The sequence below is a fragment of the Drosophila pseudoobscura genome, chromosome 2 (assembly GCF_009870125.1).
Source record: "Drosophila pseudoobscura strain MV-25-SWS-2005 chromosome 2, UCI_Dpse_MV25, whole genome shotgun sequence".
NCBI classification, from domain to species: Eukaryota; Metazoa; Arthropoda; class Insecta; order Diptera; family Drosophilidae; genus Drosophila; species Drosophila pseudoobscura.
In genome coordinates, this window is record NC_046679.1 from 6,784,507 (window position 1) to 6,809,658 (window position 25,152).

The window sequence follows — 25,152 nt, forward strand, 5'->3', positions numbered from 1 at the left end:
CAGCCCACACTCGCCCACCCTTGCCCTTGCCTCGCTCTGCGTTTGAGTTGCGGCATTGTAACAGGTTTTGAGGCATGCTTTGGGTTTTGCGGCTGCCCAGGCCGGGCCAGGACATGGGCGAAGCTGGAGTCCAACCCAAATAGGATTTCCTATTTGGGAGCACGAGAGCCGCTCTATCATCTCTTTCTCCCCCTGTCTCGGTCTCGGTCTCTGTCTCGGTCTCTGTCTCTGTCTCTTTCTGTGTCTGTGTGGACCCAAACGCGTGTTGGTAATTGCGCTTTGAGTTTGTAATTTGCGAATTGAAACTGTCAGCAGGAAAATGTCGTGCGTGTGTTTGGATTTAATAAGCAAATTTTAATACTGGAATCTCAAAGATTGATGGCCGGGATCGTTCCCTCCCCCAAACTGAAGCTGTGGGTGTATTTCCCTTCCCCACACTTGACTTTTTATTGGACTTTCATTGACAATCAACTGGGAATTTAATTTGTTAGTCGTTTGCCGTCTGCAGAGGCTGTGCTGTCGAGCGGTGTAGAGCAGCTAATCATTTTCCCTTTACAAATTTAATTAAAACTGCATTTGCATTGGAATTGCTGCGTTGGCCTTTAATGGTCTTAATTAATAAGTTATGTCTCCCCCCCACTCCCTGCTGAACAGCAAGGCGGAAAGGGAAAGAGATTGGGGGGGAAAACTGATTTTTAATTGCCTGTTAAAAAGGGTTATGTTAGCAGGCCTGGGCCGCAGGAGGCCCAGGGAGAGATGACCACTTGAGTTGCCCTAATTGGCTGGCCAAGTGTTGGCTATATTGGGCAGAGCAGGCTGCAAGGCCTGACTGTTTGGCCCATAGGTAGACGAAGTAGGACCACAAGTGCCACAAGCTTCGGACTTGTTTAGTTTGGCTTTGGCCTGACTGTTTAGGGACATGGGAGAGGAGCGCCTACTAGGAGTAGAGTCCTTATACGAGGACTCTCACTTCTTTAGCTGTAGAACTTTTAACCTTTAAGCTGAAGAGGCTTACAGGCTTACAGGCTCTCTCTGCCTCTGAAACACTCGCTTCATCCAGCTCTCTGTTGGCCGTCCACATTAGGGAGGGGGGCGTGGCAGTAGCGTGCCCTATCTGCAATGTTTCATCCGAAAAAAACCCAGAGAAACCCAAGGGAAAGTCAAATTGTGGCAATGCGTGCGCAAAAAAATCCATCCATCCAGCTTGCAGCGGGAAATGCGGGGCGTCAGAAAGGGTTACGCCCAGCTTTCGGGCGTTTGATGTCGGCCGCGTGGCATACACACACACACACACACACACACACACACAACACACCACACCAAAAGCAGCGGAAGCGGAAATGTAAGAGCGTGTTTGAATAAAAGTCCATAATTCTGCATTAGCAGCAGGAGCACTAAAAGCAGCAACAAACATCGACAGATAACAGACAGCAGTTCAGTCACATGTGAGCGCACGTGATAAGAATAAACAGGTGGAAACCCCAGGTAGATGGGCAAAATGTAATTTCAAAATTTACTCATCAAATGGATATTTGAAATTGAGAGCAGAGACAGAGATCAAAGATTAGCAGAGCCTTTGCGCTAAGGGCACATGAATTAAATAGTGTTTTGTACTGAATTATGTAGCAAGTATTCAATAAATTTAATTCGGAATTAATAGACAAGAAGACAATTAAGGAAAATCATTGAAATACCCATGAACTTTGATTTGGAGAATGCACAAATGGCAAGGAAACCTGAGAACGCAAAGATGGGAAGGAAATTAAGAGAAATTAGTCAAATATTTGTATGATTTCAGGGAAAAATTGTAGCATAATTTGATATTCAGGGGATTAGGCAGGATGAGGGCAAGAAGAGTATTTTTGTACTTTGATTTGTTTGGGGATTTGGGGGAAAACAGATTCGATTTCAATAATCATTACAATTAATTATATGCAAAAATATAGATAAAGAAATGTATCATAGAAAGAGAGATATTTTTTCACAGATCTGTTGCTCCAAGAGTTCTCAAAGTCCTTCCTCCCTCGAAGTGGGAGAACCAAAGCATTGACCTTGGCAAGTTTACCGTCTTCAGGTCCACCTAGCACCCCCGACGGCTCTTGCCATAAGTATAATTAGTTTTGCACTAACTGGGGCGTAAAACGAAACTCAGACACAACACACACAACGCCCCCAGATCGAAGCCCTTGCCTCGGCCAACCGAAAATCATTAAAAATATTTGCCTGCACGCGCTGAGCCGCCTCGTCATCCAATCAACCATCGACATCGCCACCGCCGCCACAGACCCACCAGCTCCACCCCTTCCCCTCTGACAGGACCATCGCCAGGCGAAGGGAGAGCAAAAAAGGAACCCAATTTAGGGCATAAAAATTGTTGCTTACTTGGCAAAGATGTTTATCACACCGTCGGGTGGCTGGATAAAAAAATAGAGGGGCAGAAATGGCAGCAGATTCCAGGGCAACCACTGCACAGTGGTCCAGAAGATAAAGTGCTACAGGGGATTTAGATGTGGCTAATCTACCACAAAGTGAAAGAGTATAAGCCACAAATGAACAATAGAGATAGATACTTCAGATGTACCGAAGAAACCAATCGTAAATGGAAAGTCCATTGTCCAAAGAGAATGCAGAACCCCCTCTCTGATGCAAACCAATTTGCCTCCACTTTTTGCTATAGCTGAGACCACTGTGCTGTGGCCACTGCGGTTGGCAATGTAAATATTTTGCCATTTGGGCTTTCTCTTGGATTAGTTTCATTTATTTCATCATTTGCGCGTCGCACTAAACGCATGCAGCGCCTTATCCCGTGTCCTGTCTTCCAGAGCATTCGGGGTGGTCGACGGTTGGTTGGGTGGTCCGGTGGTTCGGTGGTTCGGTGGGTGGCCGCTGCGGCTTGCCAGTGGGGGGATAAGAATTTAATCAGGCCGCTGGGGACTGTAAAGCGCCGCCGCCTGCTGCTAAAACAGAAATGTAGGTCCTGCCCACAGAAAACAGAAAAGCAGCGGCAAAAAACACCGAAACACACAAATTTCCTTGAGCGCAATACAGCGAATGTGAATGTTTTCTCCCAAAATGATGACTACGACGATGGCGATGGCGATGACGAGGTCCGCCTGCCAAAAGGAGGAGACTCCGAGACTCCGCTAGTAGTGGAGTTGGCCTCGTTGCTATTTGATTTCCTTTGGCCCGTTCTTTCTTTCGTCTTTTTTCGCTTTTATTATACGTTAGAAGTGTGTGAAGTTGTAATTTAAGTGTGTGGGGAGGGGCAGTGACACGCCCACCCGGCAGCGGCAAATGGCGCCTTCAGGACATCGCTGGAGGGTACATTGATTTTTTGTTTCTTTCATTTAATTCATTTTTTTCTTTGGCATGCCTTTAAAGCACATTCCTGTTATCCACGGAAATCATTTTCAGTTTCGTTTTGATTCCATGGGGCTTAGCCGTCCAAAGAGAGAGAGAGAGAGAGAGAGAGAGATAGAGATCCCATCTCCTTCCCGTCTCCAGCTGACACTGACGAGTGTCAGGCACATGTCCCCCACATAGCCAGGCGATTGACTTGGCTCAAGCGTGGACACAGCTGGACACCGATTGGGAGGGTCGTCGGAAGTGGCGCGAGAGCGGAGCTTATTGGCTGCTCCTGATGGACCACAGGTGGGCATTGGCATGGGCCTGGACAAGGGCACGGGCACGGGCCTCCTCCAACTGGCCGGATAGTTGGCCGAAAGTTTTTTTTTAGTTCAGTTTGAGTTTGAGTGCAACATTTGTCTGCATAGATTGGAAAATTCTGGTGTCGGTTAGCAAAGGGCTGCAACAGGGTAGTCTCTTCTTTCTATGGACATTTACCAATTAGTTTGGCTCTGTTTTCAGGCCAGCAGTCTCGGAATTTGGGATCAAACTTTACTTACGAGTAGGCCACATCCACTCTAGTAATTACATACACTATTCCCTTCTTATTTAATGAAGTTAGGATACCTTCTCTCTACCCATCTACACCCAAACTGGACTGAATATACTCTTTAGGATAATATCTCTTTATCTTTACCTAAAACTCTCGATAAGATGGTTACAAAATCTTTTGATTGCTTAGAGAAACCAACAATCTTTCGCTAAAAATAGTCCTCTGTAAATTCTGAACTGAATTGAAGCCATAATAATTGTTTTCAACTAGTTGCACCCAGCTCCAATGGCGCAACACAAGGCCTCTTATGCAATTTGAATACAAAGGAGCTCGACTTTCGTAATGGTTACCATATTGCCCTGAACTTTGTTCATAATAAAGCACGGGAAAGGCTTCATCTAGCTTTAGAATGTTTGAAAATGGAATTTTGCAATAATTAAATAATAGTAGCAGGCCAATGTATGCGCTTTGCTGGGAATAGGTTGAACTTTGACCAAAAAAGCACCCCTATTCTCTCCTGTTTTTACCTGTTGAGGGACTATTTGTGGCTTTGTATGGCTTTTATATACTTTCAATATTGTATCTTATGCTCGTATTTATTAGTTTTTTAGTTTAATAAGGCCAGTGTGCACGGGCTGCAGGGTTTGTGATGGCGGCTTTAAGCCAGGTAAGTCGGTCGGGCATTTGGCTGAGGGTGTGGGGGTGGGGGTGGACAATTATTTTTAGCCCATTGTGTGTATTTGCCTCGACGCGGGGCCTATTCTGGGCCAACTGTCTGGGTCTGGTTGGGCAATTTAGCTGGGAGCGTGGGTGGTTGGGTTCCTGGATTCTTTTGCCAATCAATATTTCACATACTCCAAATCGATACGACTGGGAGTACACGAGGCGTATGATTGATCTAATTGATAGCCAAGATTGATGGCTCAATCTCAGTGCTGGCTCCGGCTCCCGAGTGTCCCTGGGTGACCAATAAATTCAGATTTCAACTTACATGAACGACGGAACTGTGCTCAGACGACACTGCAGCAACAGTTGACAGGCCACTGCATCAAGTTCAGACCTGAACTTCGAACTGCACTCGCACTCGCAACCGAAACCGGAAACGGAAATGGTAACTTTTCTCTGTTATCACGAAGAGTTGAGTTTTCGATAGTCGAATTTCGGGGAAACACTATAAACTGGCTAACTGGCTAGCTGGACTTCCGTTGGTACCACAACCACATCCAAATCCAAATCCACATCCACCAGCGAACGACGAGAACACGACTTGGCAGTCCAAAGGACGAGCGTGGACTGTGACACTGCGCTGGATGTCAGTGTCTATTATGGGGCCACAGCCAGAGTCACAGCCAGAGCCAGAGCCTGCAGAGGCAGCCAGCAGCAACTGTTGGTCGTGCGAATGTCGTACACGGTTGGTCGTTACGATATTCGTGGCTGCTCGGTAAACCGATTCGATTCGACTCGCCTTCGGCCCGGTCCTGAAAGCCTTTCTTCTTGTGTGGATTTCTGGTGCTGCTTCTGCTTGTGTTTGTGTTGTGGGTGTTGTTGTGCAATGGGCATGTCGTCGGCAGCTGTTTAACTATTTTTCGGTTAGTTTTTCGCGCTGCGCTTTGCTTTTCAATGACAAATTGTTGCATCTGCAAGAAGCGTTTCCCTCACTCCCACTCGGCCGCTCGCCCCTTTTTTTGTTCAGGTTTTCTTTCTCATCAGGGACTTGTGTTTTGTATTTCCTTTTGAATCAATATTTCTCATCTCCCCAATGCTTGCTACGTGTTTTTCGGTGCTCAGCGCCGTATGAGTATTTTTGATTGTTGGCCCGCTCCTGGAGCCTTTAGCCAGACATCTTGTTGCCGTGCTGGGGAGGTGTAACATTTAAATTTATTGCACAACACAACATCCAGCATTACTCGCGAATAGCAACAATAAGAGGAGCCCAGCCGAGCCGAGCAGAGCAGAGCAGAGCAGATACTGATAGCGCAAAGTTTAATGGGAAATGTAAATGTTACGCCATTGTATGACATACGACAATAAAATGGAATGAAACAGAAACAATAAACCGATGGCTGCCATTCCCAGGGTACAGGGCACAGTGTACCGGGCCTGTACAGGTTGTTGGACCCACTGCATCCATCTCCCTTTTGCCTCAACCTATTTCTCTAGTCTCTGTTCGCTTGCGATTCTTTTTCTCTTTATTTGCTTTTATTTTTCTGCGGCTGCGGCCATAATTTACAATAAAAACACAAACCAGAAGGAGAGCTAGAGAGACAGAGACAGAGAGAGAAATGCGAAGCTGAAAATGAAAGAGCTTCTGGGCTGGCTGCCGTTTGCATTCGATGGAATGGATGAATGGAGAGCCAGGAGCGCAGAGCACGGTGCACGGAAAGGGGGTAAGAGCAGAGTAGGCTGTGGGGAGGGGTTGTAGCGTTACCGTTAGTCGTCTAAAAAGCTACGAAACCATCGAAATCGCGCCATGCAGCTAGACTTCAGAGTCAGATATTGTATTTCATGGCGTCTCGCTCGATATGTCACGGCCTGTGTGTGTGTGTGTGTGTGTCAGTCTCTCTTTCTCTCTCTATGCATATGTGTATGTGTATGTGTGCCATAATTCAATTTCAGAGTAAGCCCATCTCTACATACATATATCCACTTCCACCCATCCTCAGACCCAACCCAGTGCCATGCACATAAGGCATTGATCTGGCCCTAGTAGAGCGCGTTATGTTTTATGCGTGCGGCTGAAAAGTTTAACGAGGCATAAACAAACACGGCCCAGGACTAGGGCTATTGTCGTTGCCGGAATGAATGAATGTCCCATATGATATATGGCCAGCGATAGACAGCCCACATTATGGGGCACGGGAGCCACCGTCCCAGGACAGGTAAGCTGCTGGCAAGATGGAAATGGAGGAGGCTAGGGAGAGATTTTCCTTATGCCAAATGAATTGCTTTGTATTATCTTCGGGGTTAGGGCCCTCCAAATCGTTCACGCAATCTGCTGGCCATAAGATCTCTTCCTTAAATCGGAATACTTTTAAAGTTTGTGAATGAATTGGTGGCAAGACAATGTTGAAATTTGTAATATTACTTGCCCAAAAACATGCGATGAAACGTTTTTGATTGCAAATCAGCTGCTCTGTTGCTGTCCCAGAGCTGAGCACGCTCAAATTGGCTTATCCATAACCCAATTAGCCCTGCAGATAGCGCTGTGTCACGGCCACATCCTCTTTACATAAACCATATGTTTCGTCACATGCAATTTCCAAAGCAATTACCCCATATGCACTCCACCTGGCTGATGCAACATCCTTCGCACAAAATCGACGTTGCTGCAAGACCCCTACCCCCCTACCCCCCTGCCCCCTGTCCCCTGCTCCTTGATTTGCCAGCCTGTTGCCTGCTCTTATGAATGTGCCCCAGTGTCTGTGTGTTAGAGGGTTAGTATCTGTATCTGTATCTGTATCTGTGTGTTGGTCTGTGCCAACGAATTGAATTTGTCGCGCATCGAACAAACTTGGCCAATTCCATCAACAGGCCTCCACTACCCTTCCCTGCTCTGTTCGACCATGAACCTGACCAACGAGCAACGACCAACGACCATTGGGATCTGAATGCAGCAGTTGTCGGTACAACATGAGCTTTGACTAGCGCTGGTTCTGCTACTGCTAATTGAATTGGCTTGGTTGTCGCCCGATTTAAGGTTGGAGGGCAACAGAACCTTCGCAGAGTCAAAAATTACGCATACGCCCGGTATGGCAGGCATTAAGCCGTTACGGCTAATGAAGCGGCAGCTTCTCCTGACTGGGGGCAATTACAACGATGATGGCATCGTTTTCATTGGCCATTGTTTCGCTCCTCAATTGAATTACATTGAAAAGCTCGTTTGGCTCGTTAGTCGAACGAGTTTCAGCCGATAAACATGTTCAGCAACTTAAAATGCAATCAACGGGAGTCGCGGCAGCCAAGTGAGCAAGAAGTTAAGATAATCTCGATTCAATTGTTTTATATTGAAGCCGAGAACCGACAGGCACGTATCCCCATACATCTATGCACATATTCCCGCGAATTGCCACAATTTGAGGCACTTAAGCGGAAAACAATCTGATGGACGTTACCATCACGAAGGTTAACAAACAGCCAAGAGTGCTTCTCCCTATCCCCTAGAAGCGACAAAGCTGGGCTTTTCTCTCCCTTTTTTTGTGTACTCTTTCTCCAGATTTTTCCACAATTTTAAGCTTATGTTTGAAGGGAAGAAGCAACGGTCTAGCGAGCATAATACGCTGAAAGCTTGCTGCCTTCGACAGGGATTGATTTGCCAGAGTATCTTAATATTCGCCTACCAACAAAACGCTTTCTTTCGTGCTGTTTTTGTACTATTTTTAATTGGTGTTCTGTGCTGATTGGTTTTCCATCAGCTTGGTGGGATTAAGTTGAGCGTTTTCAATTTGCGGAAATAAAAATAACAAAAGCGAGAGGCAGAGCGCAAAGTTGGACGGGACTGTCAGTGGCACTGCCACTGCCACTGCCACTGCACACTGACAATCTCAATTGAATGCCAATTTGATTTTATTGGCATGCAGCAACTTGTTGGGTCTGGGCCTGGGCATGTGCCTGTGCCTGTCAATGCAGCGGCCAGACATAATATTTCAGCTGACCAAGCAAGGAAGAGGCAAAGGCACTGCGGGTGGGAAAGCAGCGGGGGAGCTGGAAGCCAAATCAGGTCTACTTTTTGCTTCTTTGGTATTTCTCTCAAGCTTTTTTGGCTTTCTCTTTTCATGCGCAGCGACGCTTGCGGCACGTACTCGGCTTTTGTGGGGCAACATTGTCAGGCGGCGTGGAGAGCATGAATCATCGTGTTGAAAATATAATTAAAGTTTTTGACAGTTATTTTTGAGCCGAGCAATGAATGAGTGTCACTTCTACAAGTGCGTGATTAATGATGTTGGATTTCCTAGGATTTCAATTTCCACGATTATGATAATCATTTGGCAAAATGGACAGCCACCGAAAAACACGTCCAAAATGTTTTACCCACAAATTGCACAAATTGCGAATCCCCTAACAACTTGTTTCCATCCATTTCGAATGAAAATTATTTTGCATTTGTCCAGTGTCCAGTGCGGCTGTGGTCGCGGTAAAATGAGTGCGGCACATCACGAAATCACTGAAATATATTTTGAACACATCTGTTTTTCCATCCAATTTAAAGATACATTAGATGCTGTTTAAGCCAATGTCGCTCTTCATTTAACAAAATGATTGATGGAAACCAAGCCCGCATTAAGGCAACCCTTTGGGCTCGCTTACCTTTGGTTTCTGTTGCAGTTTCAGTTTCAGTTGCTGTGAGAATTAAAAAATCTCTTGGAAATTAAACAAGTCAGATATACAGGTAATTAGAACTGGCAGCACACACACGCTCCGTCTCGAATGGCGTCTATCCTGGCCAGGGTTTGCAGTTAATTGCTTGCCGTAACTTGGCAACTGCCACAGCAGCTGCGATAAGTGCAACGGGAGGATTGAACACAAATCCCAAGCATCCACAAGGACGCCAGGAGTTTGGGGAAACGGAGAACTTTTAAAGCAAACTCTGTCAAAGCTAAAACTCATCCAGGCCGTGCAACACGCTTAAAAATTGTCGACTTTCGCAAGGCAGACGAGTGGAGGGGGGGCTCTAAATGGATTTTGGTCGCCACAAAAATAATTGAATTATTTACCGAAAACAGCAACATTTTTGGGCCAATGTGTAACAGATAATTTCATTAAAACAGTCCGCACAGAGGCTTCCGCTTCTGTTGCTGACACTGGCCTACACTGCGTATGCGCAATGTGGCTTTCTGTGGATTTATCTTGGACTTTGGCAGTCCTTTTGTGGATGTTCCGAGTGTTTCGTTTCGGATGTGTGTGCCCGTTTAATATGCAATGCCTAGACCTTCTCTCCCAGACAAGGCCTTTGTACAAGGAAATCCTTTTACACCATATTGAGTTTTGTTGTTGCCGTGGCTTGTGGCAGTCTCATTAGACATTAGGACACAGTTAAAGGTAGAAGCGTACGAGTAAATGATTAAAACACGTTGCGGCTGCAGTTAATTTTAAATATTTATGCCTAACGCTGGCAGCTGGCGGCAGTCGGCAGTCGGAAGTCAAGTGTCAATACACACCTGGTACCCCCAGGTTTGCATCTCATTGGGATTGAATTACACAGAGGGGAACTCTTTTGAGAGCCCGAAGGGGAAATTGAAAAGTTTCTGGAAAACCGTAAGAGATCCTTAAAGCTGCTCCTTCGATTTGGGATATCAAATCGCCCACAAAAAGTTTCGTTCTCCGTCTGCCAGGGTTTAGTTCGCTGAAACATTCCCCAAACAATTAGCAACCAAAAGTGGGCCAAGCAAAGTGTCAAGCAGAGAAAACATCGAATTGGACTAACGAAGTGAAATAGAAACTCAAATGGAAATGGAAATGGAAATACAAGCAACAACTGTGAATGCGAACAGAACAACAGAAAACTAAAAACGAAACTTGTGTTTTGCATTTGGTTTTTTCCTCTGTTGCCTGTTGACCCACACAAACCACACAGAGTCCCAGAAGGCCAAGCCTAGGAGGGGGGAACACCAGCTCTAAACACAAGGGATCCGAATAGTCGTCGACTACACCCATGGATGGATGGATAATCAGATTTTGATGATCTGTTCATCTGTTGGCTGCCTTCTGCGCCTTTTCCAAGTCCAACTCCAAAAATTATTCCACCAGCTATAATGGGCTCCAAAATCCAAGATTTCAGTACAGGGTGTCAACGAAATGAGCTCTTACGTTTTTCATTGTTATAATAATGCCGATGGTAATGATTTCAAGGGGCGAATGTGGGCGTGGTGTTGCATGTGTTGGAGCTGCGGTCAGTGGCATGGAGTGGAGCATGTTCCTGTGCGTTTGCACAACGCGGACAAGTGGCCATCTAAGGCTGCCCGTGGGCATACAAAGGCATTGCGGACGCTTGTCGTTTCGTCGATTCAATTAATGCGACAACTGAAAACAAAGCGAGACAACACGGCAGCTAAACAAAGAGCAAAGTGGACAAATCAGGGAGTTAAGGACCCGCCTCCACTCACGTCCAAGGAGCAATTACATTTTAATGAGAGATGCTTCCCCGACCATCCAAATGCTTGTCGATATATGCAAATTTGGTTGGGGTCTTGGGTGGGGTCTGGTTCTTGGGGCTGGCGGACACACCTCGTGCACTTAAAGCGTCCAAAGGTCGCTTTAAAGCTAGCCTCGTTTAGATCTCCCCTCCCCTAACTCGAACTACATTGTCTGTGTCCGCGTCCGCCTTTGTATGCAAATTTCACGATTCAGCGTTATTAATTTTGAGCCCAGTTTACTGTGCTGGGCTGCTGGGTATTCCCTATTGAACGGCCGACACATCAAAGCGCGCCGGCTGACAAAAGCACACTCGCCTTTTCATGATAATATGCGTGTGCGCTTAAAAAACAAATACACATATACACAATATAACAGAAAATATAAACTGAAACGGAAACGGAAACTGAGACAAACAAATGTTAAAGGGACGCCCGGCGCTTTCAATTGGAAAAAAAAACCGAAGAATCCAAAGGAGGCAAGCGGAAATATAATGAGTTTTGCTCAGTGCCCAAAGCCAGGGGCTGGCCCTGGCCAAGAGCTGACACTCCTTTCACCAGAGAGGCAGAGGGAGGCAGAGAGGCAGTGCGACAGTGTGACAATGTTTGTATGCTTAAGCAGACATAGGCTCCGGGTCTAGCTTTGGCTTTGCCTTCCGTTGAAAGTCTCATAAAGTGGACGGACATTCGCTTTGATTTGCTGTTGCTGCTGTTTGTGTGGCTTTTTCTTTTGCCAGTCGAATCCGCACTAACGACTTGCCAGTTGATGTCATACGTGCGGTGCGAGGACAACGACACCGTGTGGCAGCATCCAGTACTCGTATCATCCTCATCATCATCGTCACCGTGGACTGTTTGCCCTGTCCTTTGACTCAGTATGTCCCCCTCTCTTTAGGCAGCGTCACATTTAAAATCAATTTCATGGCCTGTGCCGGGGAGGACACAAACACACACAAACACACACTCACACATATACAGACGGAGGGGCACGTGCCACAAGCCTGTCCCCTGTCAACCACAAATGCAAATATAAACATATGCGAAGCCCACAAAAAAGAAATCCCTTTCAAGCTGTAAATACTTCCCTCTTTTGGGGAAGGGTAAATCCGCTTTTTCTAGTTGCTTGACTAGGTCACAGGCGTTATCCGTGCCTAAGAAGGATATCCTTATCCTAAAAACCTGTACAGAATTTACATACTTTAATGAATGTATTGGCAATAACTTGAACTGAGAACAGACACTGGTTGCTGCAGAGCATTCCATATTCGAAGGCCACCTTTAACTTTTCCGCATATTTATTTATGTTCCTTTCATAAGCCTTTGGCTCTCGAATGTACGTACGTCGGAGAGTCACAGCCACCAGGGAAGGTCATTACTGATAAGTCAGCCAATAAAGTCAGTTGGCCAGTCCTCACGCCAGAGCATTCAGTATACGCCCCGTGTTCGGGCGTTCGGCTGTTCGGTGCAGTGTGTGGACAGAGCAATGCACTCCAGTGCTGGGACTTCCGGGAAGACAGTTCTGCTGGAAAACCCACAATTAAACATCTGGAAGAAGGCGGACTGCTTTAACTTATTATGCCATCTCGGGGCAGGTGTTCGAGCAGAGAGCCTCCTCATTCCAGAGAGCAATAAAACTTCGACGCCTGGCCGTGGCATGTGGAATAATTCATTCGACATTTAAGTGTCTGCCGACACGTGCAATGTAAAAGTTTTACGCACTCACATACGCACACACAGAGCTGCTTGCATTATGTAATTCCGCATAAGCCGTTGAAGAGAGGCGCTGCCAGAAGACGCTGTCAGCAGAGTCCTTTGGCGGATGACGGATGGCGAATGGCAAATTGGTCGCGTTTCATTTGCCGCTGCATACATACATTTGAGCCAATGAATCTGCATATGTCTGAAGCGTTCTCTGATGGCCAAAAGCAATCGATTTTCTTCTCCTTTTTTGGCAAGCGAAAGTGATTTCCTGCCCATTGCCGCCAAACTTCATCAAGGCAACATCTCTTATCAGCGGAGGGTTGGGAGGGAGCGGCTGCAAGCCTGGAATATCTTCCGGTTCCGCAGTTTTTGATGTCTTCCTCTCACTGGGTCGCAAAAGATGGCGCGTGGTGGGGAGAGGAGAGCAATGGAGTGCTCGAAGTGGAGCCAGAATCAGTAACGTTGCTGCGTTACGGCGTAAATGTTGCACGGCTCCCTTTTGAAAGAAAATCAATTGCAAATGGATACACACACTTGAACATTCCTCGGTGCATATTTGATACGAGTACATGCATATGATCCTACATATCTATATTCAACTCTGTTCAACTATGAATGCGGATTCCATGCATATCCCGCGAGATTTGGCACGTGCTGCTTCAACCATTCGAACAGCCACAAATTCGGGCCTAAGCAGGTCGTAAAAAGAAAGAATTTAGATCCTATTATAGCAGGATACATACGTGGAACGACCCACGTGCGGTCAACAGAAACCATTGAAAACGCATTTAAAAACGTGTGAAAAAGGGCACACTTTTCGCTGCATACTTTCAGGCGCTTAGTGAAAATTAGAAATCATATGAAAGGCCCAACTGGGGTAAGCGGGTACTGTTGATCCCATAAGAACTGCAGAATTATTTTCTTGACACTCAGAGAGCGGTGGGGCATGGGTATGGGCGCCGGTTGGCATAGCGATAGGGAGCGTGACAACAACAAAGGACCAGAAAGGCAGCTAACACAACAAGAAAGCCGAACAATTGCTGTCTAAATTCATTGTGTGCGCTTTGTCTGATACGCGGTTGGGGTATGGCAGGGGCTTAAAGGGGAAAGGATCACTTGGAGACCAACACACACGCACACTCGCACACATTCGCACACATTCGCATTCGTGTCAATGGAAATGTCTATGAATGTACAATTTACATTGATGCCGCATTGTGGCATTGTCTGCTGAATACTGGTATATTCGTATTCCCAGAGCTATATGCGGAAATATTGTTTATGTCTCTCTCTCGCTCTCTCTATCTCCCTCTCCGTCTGTCTCTTTGGCTGCCTGCCCGCCGACAAACACAAACACATGTAAGTTGATTGTGTGCAGTCAAACACCTCACTTCCCTTTGCCATCGATAGCTGAAATGTTGGGGAGTACGGAGAGTGTAGAGTGTAGAGTGGATGGTGCGCGTGGCTGATGTGTGATGGGTTTGTCATTTGATACAGTTTATTATTTCCAGACGATTGAATGTCTAACCAGATGACGCTGACGTGCAGGATGAGGCATTGCAGTTGCCACAGTTGCACGCCTCATTATCAGACAAATCAACTTTCTCATCGTTTCCAAAGACAAGCCGCAATTAATGGGAATATGCAACTACATCCTATTTGTAATTAAAATTTAAGTTTTGGAAGAGCGCACAATATATTTATTTATCTGTTTAAGTGCCGTATGGAAAACAAGTACCTAAAACCCAGAAGTTTTAGAGCAACGCTTGAAGTGTAGGCATATACTGCTGCAGCACTGCTCGTCCTCAGTGCAAGTCCTTCCAGATAGACGACAGCTCGCATCGCCTTCATTTTCATTTTCGTTCTGCCAACGAACGAGAAAATGATCATTAGGTAACTTTTAAAATATTATCATCTGGGTTTGATTCGGGTCGTACTCGGGTCAAATTATTTGATGGCATCGATTTGCGATTACCAGGGCCAGAACTGCGATTCCACGTTTCTTTGAAACGCGACGGATTGTAGCTCTTGCTTCGTACGAAAGCTTGTGTTGTGCTTGTGTTTTCGGTAAGAATAATACCCAGAACCAGGGCAAGACCCAGTAAAACAAGTGAAACGATCGAAGTCATGCTGGATCTTTAACTATTGAAACTATCCAGACTGGTTCCTTTATATACACCTCTATTTTGTTGCCTAACTTTACAATCTGGTCTTGTAAAGCACAGTTCTTTTTTTAAGTATATTGTTATTCTATCTGTTTTGGCAAAAAACATATGCGAATAAATTACAAGAACGAAGGCGGTGACTAAATTGGTAGTCGGCAGAATACGCTGGTGAACATATTGACTGGGTTCATTTACGTTGTAATAATCGAAGAATCGACATCATTGAAGCAGCTACATGCTCATAATTCACGCCGGTTAAGAGACGCTGGACTTACTGTGAAGAAAACCAAGTGATGGAAGATCTTAAGGTTTTCAAATGTCGTACCTACAAGATGGTCATTGTTCAGGGCAGCAGCTCAAACAGAGCAACAACAGTGTTGACACACCAGGTTAACAGCCTGTTATTGCGCTCCCTTAACAGACTGTTACTGAGCTCCGTTTACAGACTGTTACTGCGCTTCCTAAACAGGCTGATACTGTTCACCGTTTACAGAACTGCGTTAACAGCCTGTTACATTACTGCTCTGCTTTACCAGCCTGTTACAGCTCTAAGTTACAGCGCACTGTTAAGATCTGCACGGCTCTCGAGCGCCCTTAGCTTGTGAGCTGGTAATAATTACGCACCAGCCGCCAATTCGAACGGAAGAAAATATACAGGGAATTAGAAGTTACAAGTACTCATCGTTGGAAAACGCCACATCTAAAACTTTGTCTACCTATCCTCCTGCCAACAGTCATGACTTCTCCTTTTAACATTCGCCATGGCTTGGAATGTGCTTGATTGGCTACAGCAGTGGGGACACCAAGCAAATCCAGTCCAAATCAAAAAGAATGTACTTTAAAAAGTATTAAGAGTAAACTCCACGGGTTAATCATAACGATCATCAATGTACAACTCCTTTCCCTATTAATAGACAATAAGAAGGGAATACTGGAGAGATGCCCGCAGCCGATCGTATCTACAACATTCACACATCAGATATTTTTCCGTTTAACTGAAAATATCTTCAGACAAAAAACGGTGCAGCGATATACAACGTAACTATCATATGAGTAAAACATTTGAATTTAGATGTGCGTAAAAAATGTTTATAGTTTTTAGCTATAACTTAGAAAAGCATATTATTTATTAATTTATATAGACATATATAATAATAATAATTATTATAATACAAAATTATCCCACTAAACCTACTTGATACGCAATTGAACTCGGCATGCACTTCTTTGAGCCAATTAGACATTTTTTGTTGCAACAATGCTCGGCTATGCTGCAATGATTTCCATCCGATACGCATTTTATAAAATACTCAAGGCGATCGTTCTGTGAAGGAAACACTTGAATAATCTATGAAAAGCTCACATTCCATTCATACCTGTGTAAGATTTGTGAGTAATGGAAAAAGGTCGAAGTCCCAACCCGGCCCGAACCCCTTCATGGGTTTGGGAATTCTGCCGTGGAGAGCGGTAGTCATCGTCGTGCTCGTGCTATTGCGAATTTTAGCTGTGGTTGTGGTAGTACTGATCGTTGTATTGGGAACGGAAGTTACGTAGAATCTCCTTCCAAAGAGACCTACTCTTGTTCTATTGAGAAGAGAAAAACTGCTAGCGGTTTCAATAAGAACTAGACCCAGTCCAAGGGCCAGTGCCAGTACCGCGGTTGTTACGATGTAATTCATGTTGAATGTTTGACTGATAGAAATCCCCAGTCGTTCGTCTCTTTATAAACCCATCTGGGCCCTTACAAAACAAGACTCGAATCAATAATGGTGTTTATAAATCACATGGCTTTCTATCTGTAAAAAGCGAAAAACATGTGCGTCTTGAATTATATTATAAGAACTAGCGCGCTAGTAGGCGGTGACTAAGTATGGTCCACAATGGTTGGACACGGGACCTTAACTTCAGCACAGGCCGGCAGGTTTTTGTCATTAAATTATTGATTTAATTCAAACCCATTAAATATCTAGGAGTCAATTTAAAGGAGGTGCACATGTTAGTCCCAGTCATACATTTTTTGTTGCAACAATGCTCGGCTGCACTGCAAGGCTGACCCTCCGAAAGACACTTTTCAAAATATTCAAGGCGCTCCATCTGTAAACGAAACATTTATTTAAATCTAGGAAACGATCAAATCTACATTCCATTCGTACCAGGGTAAGATTTGTGGATAGTGGCATAATATGATGATAAAACCACGCCTTAACCCTGTGCAACTTCTTGCGCCTGGATTCAGCGTTAAGTACACGCAATTTGCGAGTGGGAGGCGTGCTGTTGAGAGCGCGTGTGGTGTCCATGTGTATGGGAGTCGTAGTGGCACTGATTCTTCTGCTGGGAACACGAAAAGTGCTCGTGGTTTCATTAAGAATTACACCCAATCCCAGGCCAAGACCCAGTACCAAGAGAAAGACGATAGAATTCATGTTGAATGAGTGCCAGGCCCAGACGTGCAACTCTTTATAAACCATTCTGTGTCCTTACAAGACAAGACTAGAAACAATAATCGTTTTTTAAAGCACATTGATTTCCATCTGTACATATATTTTGCGAAAAACACTTGCGGCATTAATAAAAAGAGGCAGCTAGTTCGCGAATTAGCGGTGACTAATGCTGGGACTCTGGCACCTTATTTCCATTAAATTGAAAGTGACTGTAGATGCACACTTGTGGCTGTCTAGCCCCCACCCAAAGCAAGACCATAAGGTTTCTTATGCGTTAATCATTACATTAGTATTTTCTTTATGGAAACCTAATTTTTAGCATCATTATGTACATAAGTGCACCGCTTCGCAGATTTTAGGCACATCTTTGTGCAACATTGCTCGGCCAGGTGGCACACGATGCCAATCCCCACACAGATTTCGGAATACTCAATACGTTCTTCCTATTAATAAGCAGAAGGGCGACAATTAGTTGAATCGTTAACTAGCATTCAATTCAATTCAATTCATACTTCGGTCAGATTTTTGCTTAGTGGCATTAAAGCGAGGCGACGACTGCCTTGTTTCCTGTCCAAGCCCATGCCATGCAACGGTCCATCAAATCTCTTGACCATCGAAGACATCTGCAGCTCATGAATCACTGGAGAACCGTTTAGAGCTCCAATGAGAATTAGTGCTAGGATTGAGACGATGGAGTTCATTTTGGCTGTTTGACTAATGAAACTGCCTGTTTCCGAACCTTTATATATGTCCCGTTGGTACCCATTGTGGTGGTCACCAAAAACAAAAGCAGACCCTGTTGTGTTTTCTAACTGCAGCTGTTTTTGTTATTTGTTTATTTAAGCCATAAGTCAACGCATCCATGTTTTCATATCCGAAAGGCTATACCTTTCGGCTATACATATATATGACGGAGCTAAAGAGCTCCTTTAGCTCCAAGGTTTAATTGGGACAGCTGGGGCACCGCACTCCCTGGTAGCCACCAGGCATATTCTCGTGCAGCATTGCTCAGCCAGTTCGCACGGTGTTCCATAGAGCTCGCAATTCTTGTTCCATTCAATACGTTGCTCCTATAAGTAAGAGCAAGAACGATCCTTAGATTAACTATAACGTGGCCCGCTATCTAGACCCTACTTACACGTGTCATATTTTTGGACAGTGGCATCTGTCTAGGGGGCTTTCTCCGCTGGGAAAAAAATTCCGCCAGCCCGCCAAATTCCTTGATGACTGACGGTGAATCCAGCTCATCAAGAACGGGTGCTCCGCTCGTAGATCGATTGAGGATTACTCCCAGAAACAGGACCAAGCCCATTGCCAATAGTGCTCCGCTAGAATTCATGTAGATTGTTTGACTAATGAAGCTGCCTAGTCCCCTAGAAGCCCCTTATATACAGCTCCATTCTGGGTCTGACCAGAATTTCTGACAAAACCAGACACAACAGCAGTTTTTACATTTCCAGATGTCGCGAGGGAAACACATCCAACCCTTTGACACACATACACATATATATCTTTAATCAACCATCCAAAACCAGGCACTAGCTCCACCAGTCACAGCTACATAATAAGACATAAAAGCAATTATCAAGTTTAAATTGAAAACATTTATTTGCTCCCAGAATAAAATTGTGAAAAATAAGCCAGTGATCTTGAAAACTAGTATCTCCGTAGATATATGATTGATAAGTCCAAATATGGTTTTATTTTAATTTTAAAATAAAGTGCATACTAGGTACTGCAATGATCGGGGAACTATTCAATAGAGCTGACGTAGAAAAATTCTTCTGCCCAGTTGTCTAACGATTGATCGAAAAATATAGGTTTTCAAGCACCATCCAGTGCTGATGAAATCAATGGTGATTTGCAATTGGGAGGACAAACCAATTGCGATAACTGCCAGATACCCAAGACCTAAGACAAACCAAAAGTACATACAAAAAAAAAAGGTTGTGGGAGTGTACATTATTTTGAAAATATCCTTTAATTAGATTTTCTTAAAATAAAGGGACACCACATCGCCTGTTTGCCAACAGGCATACTTTGGTGCAGCACTGTTCAGCCAATTTGCAATCGGCTCCTATTGAATCGCAGTCATCGCCAAAGTGCAGACGCTCATGCTGCCAAAAGAATTAAACAAAAAATATTACAGACTCGTTAACTCTGATCAACGTTCAATTCATACAAGTGTAAGGTTTTTGGACAATGGCATCTGTCTTGAGGCTATCTGCGCTTTGAATCTCCTCTCCGCATTCGCCCTGTGATGCGGAACTCCGCTTGTAGGGCTCATCAGCATTAGTCCCACATACAGGACTAGACCCAGTACCAAGAGTGAGACGATAGAATTCATGCTGAATGATTGACTGGGGAACCACCCGGTCTGCCTTCTTTATATACACAACCATTCTGAAGAAAACCACATCAAATTCACACACAACAGCAGTTTCCCGGCATCCAGATGTACAGCCAAAGGTGGAGCCTTATAGACAGCCCTTGTACAGATGTTTTCCTAGCTTTTGTCAGTCAATAAGGCTTTGTCGAATGCTCAAGGCTGTTGTATATTTATCACACAAATCTGTTACTATGTTGCGCTACTGAGATTTTTCAGTTTGGTGTTTTTAATACAGGTCCGATGATCGTTCTGTTTAGTATGTGCAAAGTTCATTGTGGTGTTTAAAATGCAATACAGGGTTACCTCGATCCAAGACGGGGTCAGATCGAGGCTGTTGCCGTGAGTAAGCAAATATATGTAATATGTATGTATGTAGATGACAATTTGATACAGTGGGCATTGCAAACAACGAACAATAACAGGGATTTACGTTACTGCTCCACCTCTGGCTATAATCTATGGTTTAATGGCTAAGATCGGGCCAACAAAATAATTTCTTATGTCTCAACTTCCGACGAAGGCGCACCGCCTTGTGGCCACCATACAGGCTTTGGTGCAGCACTGTTCGGCGAATTTGCACACCATTCCCAGTGGCTCGCAGTCGTCGGCGTATTCCATACGCTGGCGCTGGTAATAAGATGAAAGGTTTACATTCATACTGATTTCGATAAGACGTTACACTCTTACCCGTGTCATATTTTTTGAAGGAGGCATTATAAGGTTTGTCTTGGGTGGTGTCTTTGCCACTTTTTTGCGGGTGTAGGCAAACGCCGCTAAGCCGCCTATCTCCTTGATCGACGAAGGCGATTCCAGATCATCGGACACGGGAGCACAGCTCGTAGGTCCCATAAGGATAAGTTGCAGAGACAACGCCAGTCCCATCAGCAAAAGTAAGCCGGTGGCATTCATGTGGATCGCTTGACTAATGCAACTGGACTAACGCTTTCTTTATATACAGCTCCATTCTGAGGGTGAACGAAATCAAAGCCAGACGCAACAGAGGCTTGTCTTTAAGCACTTCGTTTTTATTGTTTGTTCAGCGAGAACTGTTGCGGATCGAATTACAAAAAGCCAATGCTAGGCGGCGAAGAGGCGGTGACTGAGGCCCACAATGGGTGGACTCTGCCACACACTCTGAACGGTTTCTGCGGCCACCTGATTCCGCCAATCGCCTATTCCTCTGAATAGGCTTAGGAACATGTTGGTGAATACTGTAATGTCCTCGGCGTTGAGTGGACTCATCTGCTGCCCGGGAACTGACGCAATCGAAGGAAGTTTGGCATCTACAGATGCCCCCTTGCCAGGTGTCAGGGGCAGACACTCAACGGGAATGTGAACCTGGACAGCCTGTGAACAAAAAAAAACACGCGATGCAGAAAATTTGGGTGGACCAAAGCCACGTCTCGCTTACTGCAATGACCAGAAATATAATGGGCCACATTCTCATTTGTACAAGTAGTGTGGTGTCCGACTCGCAGTGCCCTGGCGATAGAATGGCTTTTAAAGCGACGCCATTGTTGACTCAATGACCCCGCGGCTCTAATTAACTGGGTTGCTTTGAGCTGATGGACCGCCTCGTCTGTTTGCCAAGTCAAGAAGTTGGGTTACATTTGTGTCAAGACGCGCTCGAGATAATTGAAAATTGCCGCTGTCAATATTTAATGTCAATGCTTCAGATACATATACTGATATCGATACAGATACGAGTAGATATATGTAGGTTATGCTGACATACATGCATCTCAGGGCCCCACTAAGGTTGTGCATGTTGCATGTGCTTGGAAAATAGGTTGCACGAGTAGTGCGTCATGATTTCGTTTGCGGGAAAAACAACAACAAGAAATTTCCTTTGAAAATATGCACAAATTGTTCCCGAAATCGATTGCGATAGGAAAAGTCAAAAGGTTCAAAAATAAATACGAGACGAATTTGATGAATCCATAACAACAAGATTGCCGAGCAAATGATGGGTTTTTTTCGCTATGTACATATATCTGAGCAATGTGTTTTTTGATGCGTATCAGCGTTGGTCGGCAGCAATTCCCGCTTCGTTATATCTTTTGAATATCGTATAGTGAGATATACAAATTTGTGGACCAATAGTAGTAGGTTCTCATGGGCAGCACAGTAAAATAGACCCAAAGAAAAAGCCTGTCGTAATAGGTTCAAAGAAAGCGTTAAATAAATATTCCATACATTTGTATTTTACATTCGGATAAGCGATACTTTATTTTATTTAATTAGCTCTGTATTGTATTGTGCGACATCTGAATAATAAGTTAACAAAGTCAAATGGATCAGTTTGAAACTGTTGATGAGAGTGTTATCTCTTTAGGAACAACTGTTGGTCTCGACGGGGCAATAAGAAGAACAGCACTGCCGGCTGTACGTGCACTGGAGAAGGAATGTGTAAAGAGAGAAAGTTAGCTGACTCTGGCTCTGATACACTGACTCTTACCAGTGCACCGTCGGGCCTGCATGCACCCGACACCAAGGCCAGGATACCCAAATAAAATCCCAAACGGGCGATCGACAGAGGATTCGACATCAGCATGCTGACGCTTAGGCTGTAAAGCGTTGACTGAAGGAGTATGCCTTGATTTTCTACAATTTGCTATGGATAAGCTATACTATTTTCTAAAGATTTAGTTAGCTTTGGTTATAAGCATTTACATAATGTACCTGTATGTACATAAGTACGTACTTCAGGTGACACACCTGTGCCAGTGGAAGTGGCAACGTTTTGTGCTGTATAAAAAGCAAAAGCTATACAGCTATTAAATTCGATATTTAATTCTAGATAGATCTAGAACAATTCCCTTAAGTAAACATAAAGTGCCCATCCCATGATTGGTTTTTTTTCGCTATGACAAATGTGTTTTTTTGAGGCGTATCAGCGTCAGTCGGCAGAAAATCCCGCATATAGTATGTACATGTATATTTGTTGAACGACGTACAGTGAGATACAAAAATGTGTGGACCGACATATCCAAGCGCAGTGCCCTTTAACACTTTTAACACATTTATATTTACAGTACTTGTTTCTTATGTTTTCAATCTACAAAACCAGATCCGATGCTATAAGATAGATCCAAGGAAAAAGCCTGTTGTTATGGTTTTTTATTTCTTGTTTTACAAAAAGAGGTAAAGCGCAAAATGAACATTCGGATAAGCGATACTTTATTTAATTTTTTAGCTTTGGTGATCAAATGTAATCCAATCTATCATTACTCTTCGTATTGAGCGAAATCTCTTTAGGTGACACACTTGTGAGCGTAGAAGTGGCAGCGCCGAGAGCAGCACGCCTCGCCGACATAGCACTGGAGATAAAATGTGTAAAGAGAGAAGGTTACCTATGGGCTCAAGGTGAGATCCGCACTGACTCTTACCCTTCCACCAATGGGCATGCACGCCCGCACCAAGCCCAAGATACACAAAAAAAGTCCCAAACGGGCGATCGACAGAGGATTCGACATTAACATGCTGTTGCTTAGGCTGTAAAGCGTTGACTGCAGGACTATGCGCTACGATTTTCTACGATTTTCAACGGATAAGCATTACTATTTTTCTATTTAATTAGCTTTGGTGATAAGCATTTACATGGGCTCAAGGTGAGATCCACACTGACTCTTACCAGTCCACCGTCGGGGCTGCACTGTCTGCCCTACTCCTCCTGTAGTGTCCGGACTGACTTCTTGTCAGGAAATTGATGAGCAGACTGCTTGGCATCGTTTTTCTGGGTACTGTTGGACTGGGGCAGCACCGCCCGGGAAAATGCACGGGCTATCTTCTTGGCGCAGACACTCAGGTATGTCATGCATTTCCTCGAGCAGCAGTCCCAATGCACCTGGCACTGAAACTCGGGGGTGGAGAGATGATCTTAGCTGGAGTAGGATGCTACTCACATTTTGTCCATTCGCTCGGCAACTCGTGGCAGCCGCCACCAAGCCCAAGATACACAAATAAAATCCCAAACGGCTGATCGACATGCTGACCCCTTCAATGTTAAGCGCGGAGCTAGGCGTAGTGGAGATAAACATTGAAATTCTGCCTTCCAGAGCCGAAAAGCAGACATATTACTGAACTTTGCTACGGATAAGCGATACTTTATTTAATTTAATTAGCTTTGGTGATAAGCAATTACATATTGTACATGTATGTATCGAATGAGTAATAATCCGAGCTATTATTATTACTCGTTTTGTCTGACATCTCTTTAGGTGACACACTTGTGAGCGTAGAAGTGGCAACGTTTCGTACAGCACTCCTCGCCGACAGAGCACTGGAGAAAAGTGCGTAACGAGAGAAAGTTAACTATGGGCTCAAGGTGAGATCCACACTGACTCTTACCTGTCCACCGACCGGCTGGCACTGCCTGCCCTGCTCCGTCTGTGGTGTCTGCTTTGACTCCGTGGCGAGCGTTACGATGTCCACGATGTCAGGAAATTCTTTGGAAGACTGCTTCACATCGATGTCATAGATACTGTTTGACTGGTGCGGAATCTCTAGGGAAAAGCCTTCGTCTATCCTCCTGGCGCAGACATTCAGGTATGTCATGCATTTCCTCGAGCAGCAGTCCGAATGCATCTGGCACTGAATACACGGGCTTGAAGGTATGACCTTAGCTGGAGTAGGATGCAACTCACATATTCTCCATTCGCTTTGCAAGTGAGGCCCTCCCTCTCAAAGTGGGCCGCCACCAAGCCCAAGATACACAAATAAAATCCGAAACGGGCGATCGACATCGACATGCTGGCGCTGGCACTGTAAAGCTATGACTGAAGCATTATGCGCTGGATCGCGGTTTTATACCTAAGCTCAGTAGAGATAAACAGAGAAATTCTGCCTTCCAGAGCCTAAAAGTAGACCTATTGCTAAACTTCAGCCAATACGTATGGCATTATGATTAAAAATACTTTAATGATTAAAAATTGTATTGTTTGGGGTGATTAAGGTCTTGCTAAAAGCAGACAAAAGTCTCCGCACTTCCATCCAGAATGAGAGCCTAAGTAAGAGCCTAAAAGAGTCGAACAAATTCTCTCTCATCTCTAGGGGACTCGAGGGGAGCGTTGTGGCAACGGTAAGGGCCGTGGCTCTACATTTACAGTTATTATAGGTATGTGTGAGCTTTTTTTTTACATCTGTCTCTTTTTCTCTCGTTCCCCTCGGACAGAGCGCGCACACTGCACGCGGAAGGATGCGTGTGAGAGAGAGAGAGAATGATACAAATTCGCTCTTATAGTCTCTAGGCACTAATCAAGACGGATAGGTGTACAAACGGACGGCTATATCGTCTCGGCTATGGATTCTGATCAAGAATACATGTATATACTTTATGGGGTCGGAAACGCTTCCTTGGTCTGGGTGTTACAGACATACACTACCACCTGAAATCGAATATACCCCTAATTCTCTTCGAGTATCGGGTATA

General features: G+C 44.7%; 6 protein-coding genes and 1 long non-coding RNA gene across 8 annotated transcripts in view; 1 reads left to right on the top strand and 6 right to left on the bottom strand.

The window, feature by feature from the left end:
• The window catches only part of mAChR-B (muscarinic acetylcholine receptor), a 71,197-nt gene that overhangs the window by 21,487 nt on the left and 24,558 nt on the right, over positions 1-25,152 (bottom strand). The window contains exon 1 of one of the 2 annotated variants that reach the window (XM_033376630.1): positions 4,890-5,198. The exons of the other annotated variant lie outside the window; for it this stretch is intronic. The gene's annotated coding sequence lies outside the window, so the exon portion shown is untranslated. Of the gene's footprint in view, positions 1-4,889; positions 5,199-25,152 lie in introns of those variants that run through there. 2 annotated transcript variants of the gene reach the window in all.
• LOC117183274 (uncharacterized) lies at positions 16,037-16,594 on the bottom strand. The gene is made up of 2 exons (XM_033376634.1): positions 16,268-16,594; positions 16,037-16,215 (listed from the first exon to the last, which is right to left on the bottom strand). Exons 1-2 carry the CDS (start codon positions 16,568-16,570, stop codon positions 16,069-16,071), a joined length of 450 nt encoding a protein of 149 aa, XP_033232525.1. The 5' UTR covers positions 16,571-16,594; the 3' UTR covers positions 16,037-16,068.
• LOC26533124 (uncharacterized) lies at positions 17,412-18,056 on the bottom strand. Its single transcript, XM_033376636.1, has 2 exons — positions 17,845-18,056; positions 17,412-17,775 (listed from the first exon to the last, which is right to left on the bottom strand). Exons 1-2 carry the CDS (start codon positions 18,031-18,033, stop codon positions 17,641-17,643), a joined length of 324 nt encoding a protein of 107 aa, XP_033232527.1. The 5' UTR covers positions 18,034-18,056; the 3' UTR covers positions 17,412-17,640.
• On the bottom strand, positions 18,132-18,693 carry LOC6896972 (uncharacterized). Its single transcript, XM_002137121.3, has 2 exons — positions 18,471-18,693; positions 18,132-18,402 (listed from the first exon to the last, which is right to left on the bottom strand). Exons 1-2 carry the CDS (start codon positions 18,669-18,671, stop codon positions 18,262-18,264), a joined length of 342 nt encoding a protein of 113 aa, XP_002137157.2. The 5' UTR covers positions 18,672-18,693; the 3' UTR covers positions 18,132-18,261.
• On the bottom strand, positions 19,908-20,653 carry LOC6896973 (uncharacterized). Its single transcript, XM_002137122.3, has 2 exons — positions 20,409-20,653; positions 19,908-20,348 (listed from the first exon to the last, which is right to left on the bottom strand). The coding sequence occupies exons 1-2, from the start codon at positions 20,628-20,630 to the stop codon at positions 20,226-20,228; spliced, it is 345 nt and encodes a 114-aa protein (XP_002137158.2). The 5' UTR covers positions 20,631-20,653; the 3' UTR covers positions 19,908-20,225.
• Positions 22,437-23,916, top strand: LOC26534174 (uncharacterized). Its single transcript, XR_001451620.2, has 2 exons — positions 22,437-22,646; positions 22,757-23,916. It is a non-coding gene; the product is annotated as an uncharacterized lncRNA (long non-coding RNA).
• LOC6896974 (uncharacterized) lies at positions 23,815-24,520 on the bottom strand. Its single transcript, XM_033376635.1, has 3 exons — positions 24,368-24,520; positions 24,072-24,314; positions 23,815-24,003 (listed from the first exon to the last, which is right to left on the bottom strand). Exons 1-3 carry the CDS (start codon positions 24,470-24,472, stop codon positions 23,938-23,940), a joined length of 414 nt encoding a protein of 137 aa, XP_033232526.1. The 5' UTR covers positions 24,473-24,520; the 3' UTR covers positions 23,815-23,937.

Bases quoted from the DNA above. Each gene is read 5' to 3' on its own strand.
- LOC6896974 (XM_033376635.1), bottom strand. From the start codon at position 24,472: ATGTCGATGTCGATCGCCCGTTTCGGATTTTATTTGTGTATCTTGGGC. The intron at 24,315-24,367 runs GTGAGTTGCATC...CCGTGTATTCAG, and splicing joins GCAAAGCGAATGGAGAATAT to TGCCAGATGCATTCGGACTG. The intron at 24,004-24,071 runs GTAAGAGTCAGT...ACTTTTCTCCAG, and splicing joins GCCAGCCGGTCGGTGGACAG to TGCTCTGTCGGCGAGGAGTG.
- LOC6896972 (XM_002137121.3), bottom strand. From the start codon at position 18,671: ATGAATTCTAGCGGAGCACTATTGGCAATGGGCTTGGTCCTGTTTCTG. The intron at 18,403-18,470 runs GTAAGTAGGGTC...TCTTACTTATAG, and splicing joins TGTCCAAAAATATGACACGT to GAGCAACGTATTGAATGGAA.
- LOC26533124 (XM_033376636.1), bottom strand. From the start codon at position 18,033: ATGAACTCCATCGTCTCAATCCTAGCACTAATTCTCATTGGAGCTCTA. The intron at 17,776-17,844 runs GTATGAATTGAA...GCTTATTAATAG, and splicing joins TAAGCAAAAATCTGACCGAA to GAAGAACGTATTGAGTATTC.
- LOC6896973 (XM_002137122.3), bottom strand. From the start codon at position 20,630: ATGAATGCCACCGGCTTACTTTTGCTGATGGGACTGGCGTTGTCTCTG. The intron at 20,349-20,408 runs GTAAGAGTGTAA...TCTTATTACCAG, and splicing joins CTTCAAAAAATATGACACGG to CGCCAGCGTATGGAATACGC.
- LOC117183274 (XM_033376634.1), bottom strand. From the start codon at position 16,570: ATGAATTACATCGTAACAACCGCGGTACTGGCACTGGCCCTTGGACTG. The intron at 16,216-16,267 runs GTATGAATGGAA...TTTCCTTCACAG, and splicing joins TACTCACAAATCTTACACAG to AACGATCGCCTTGAGTATTT.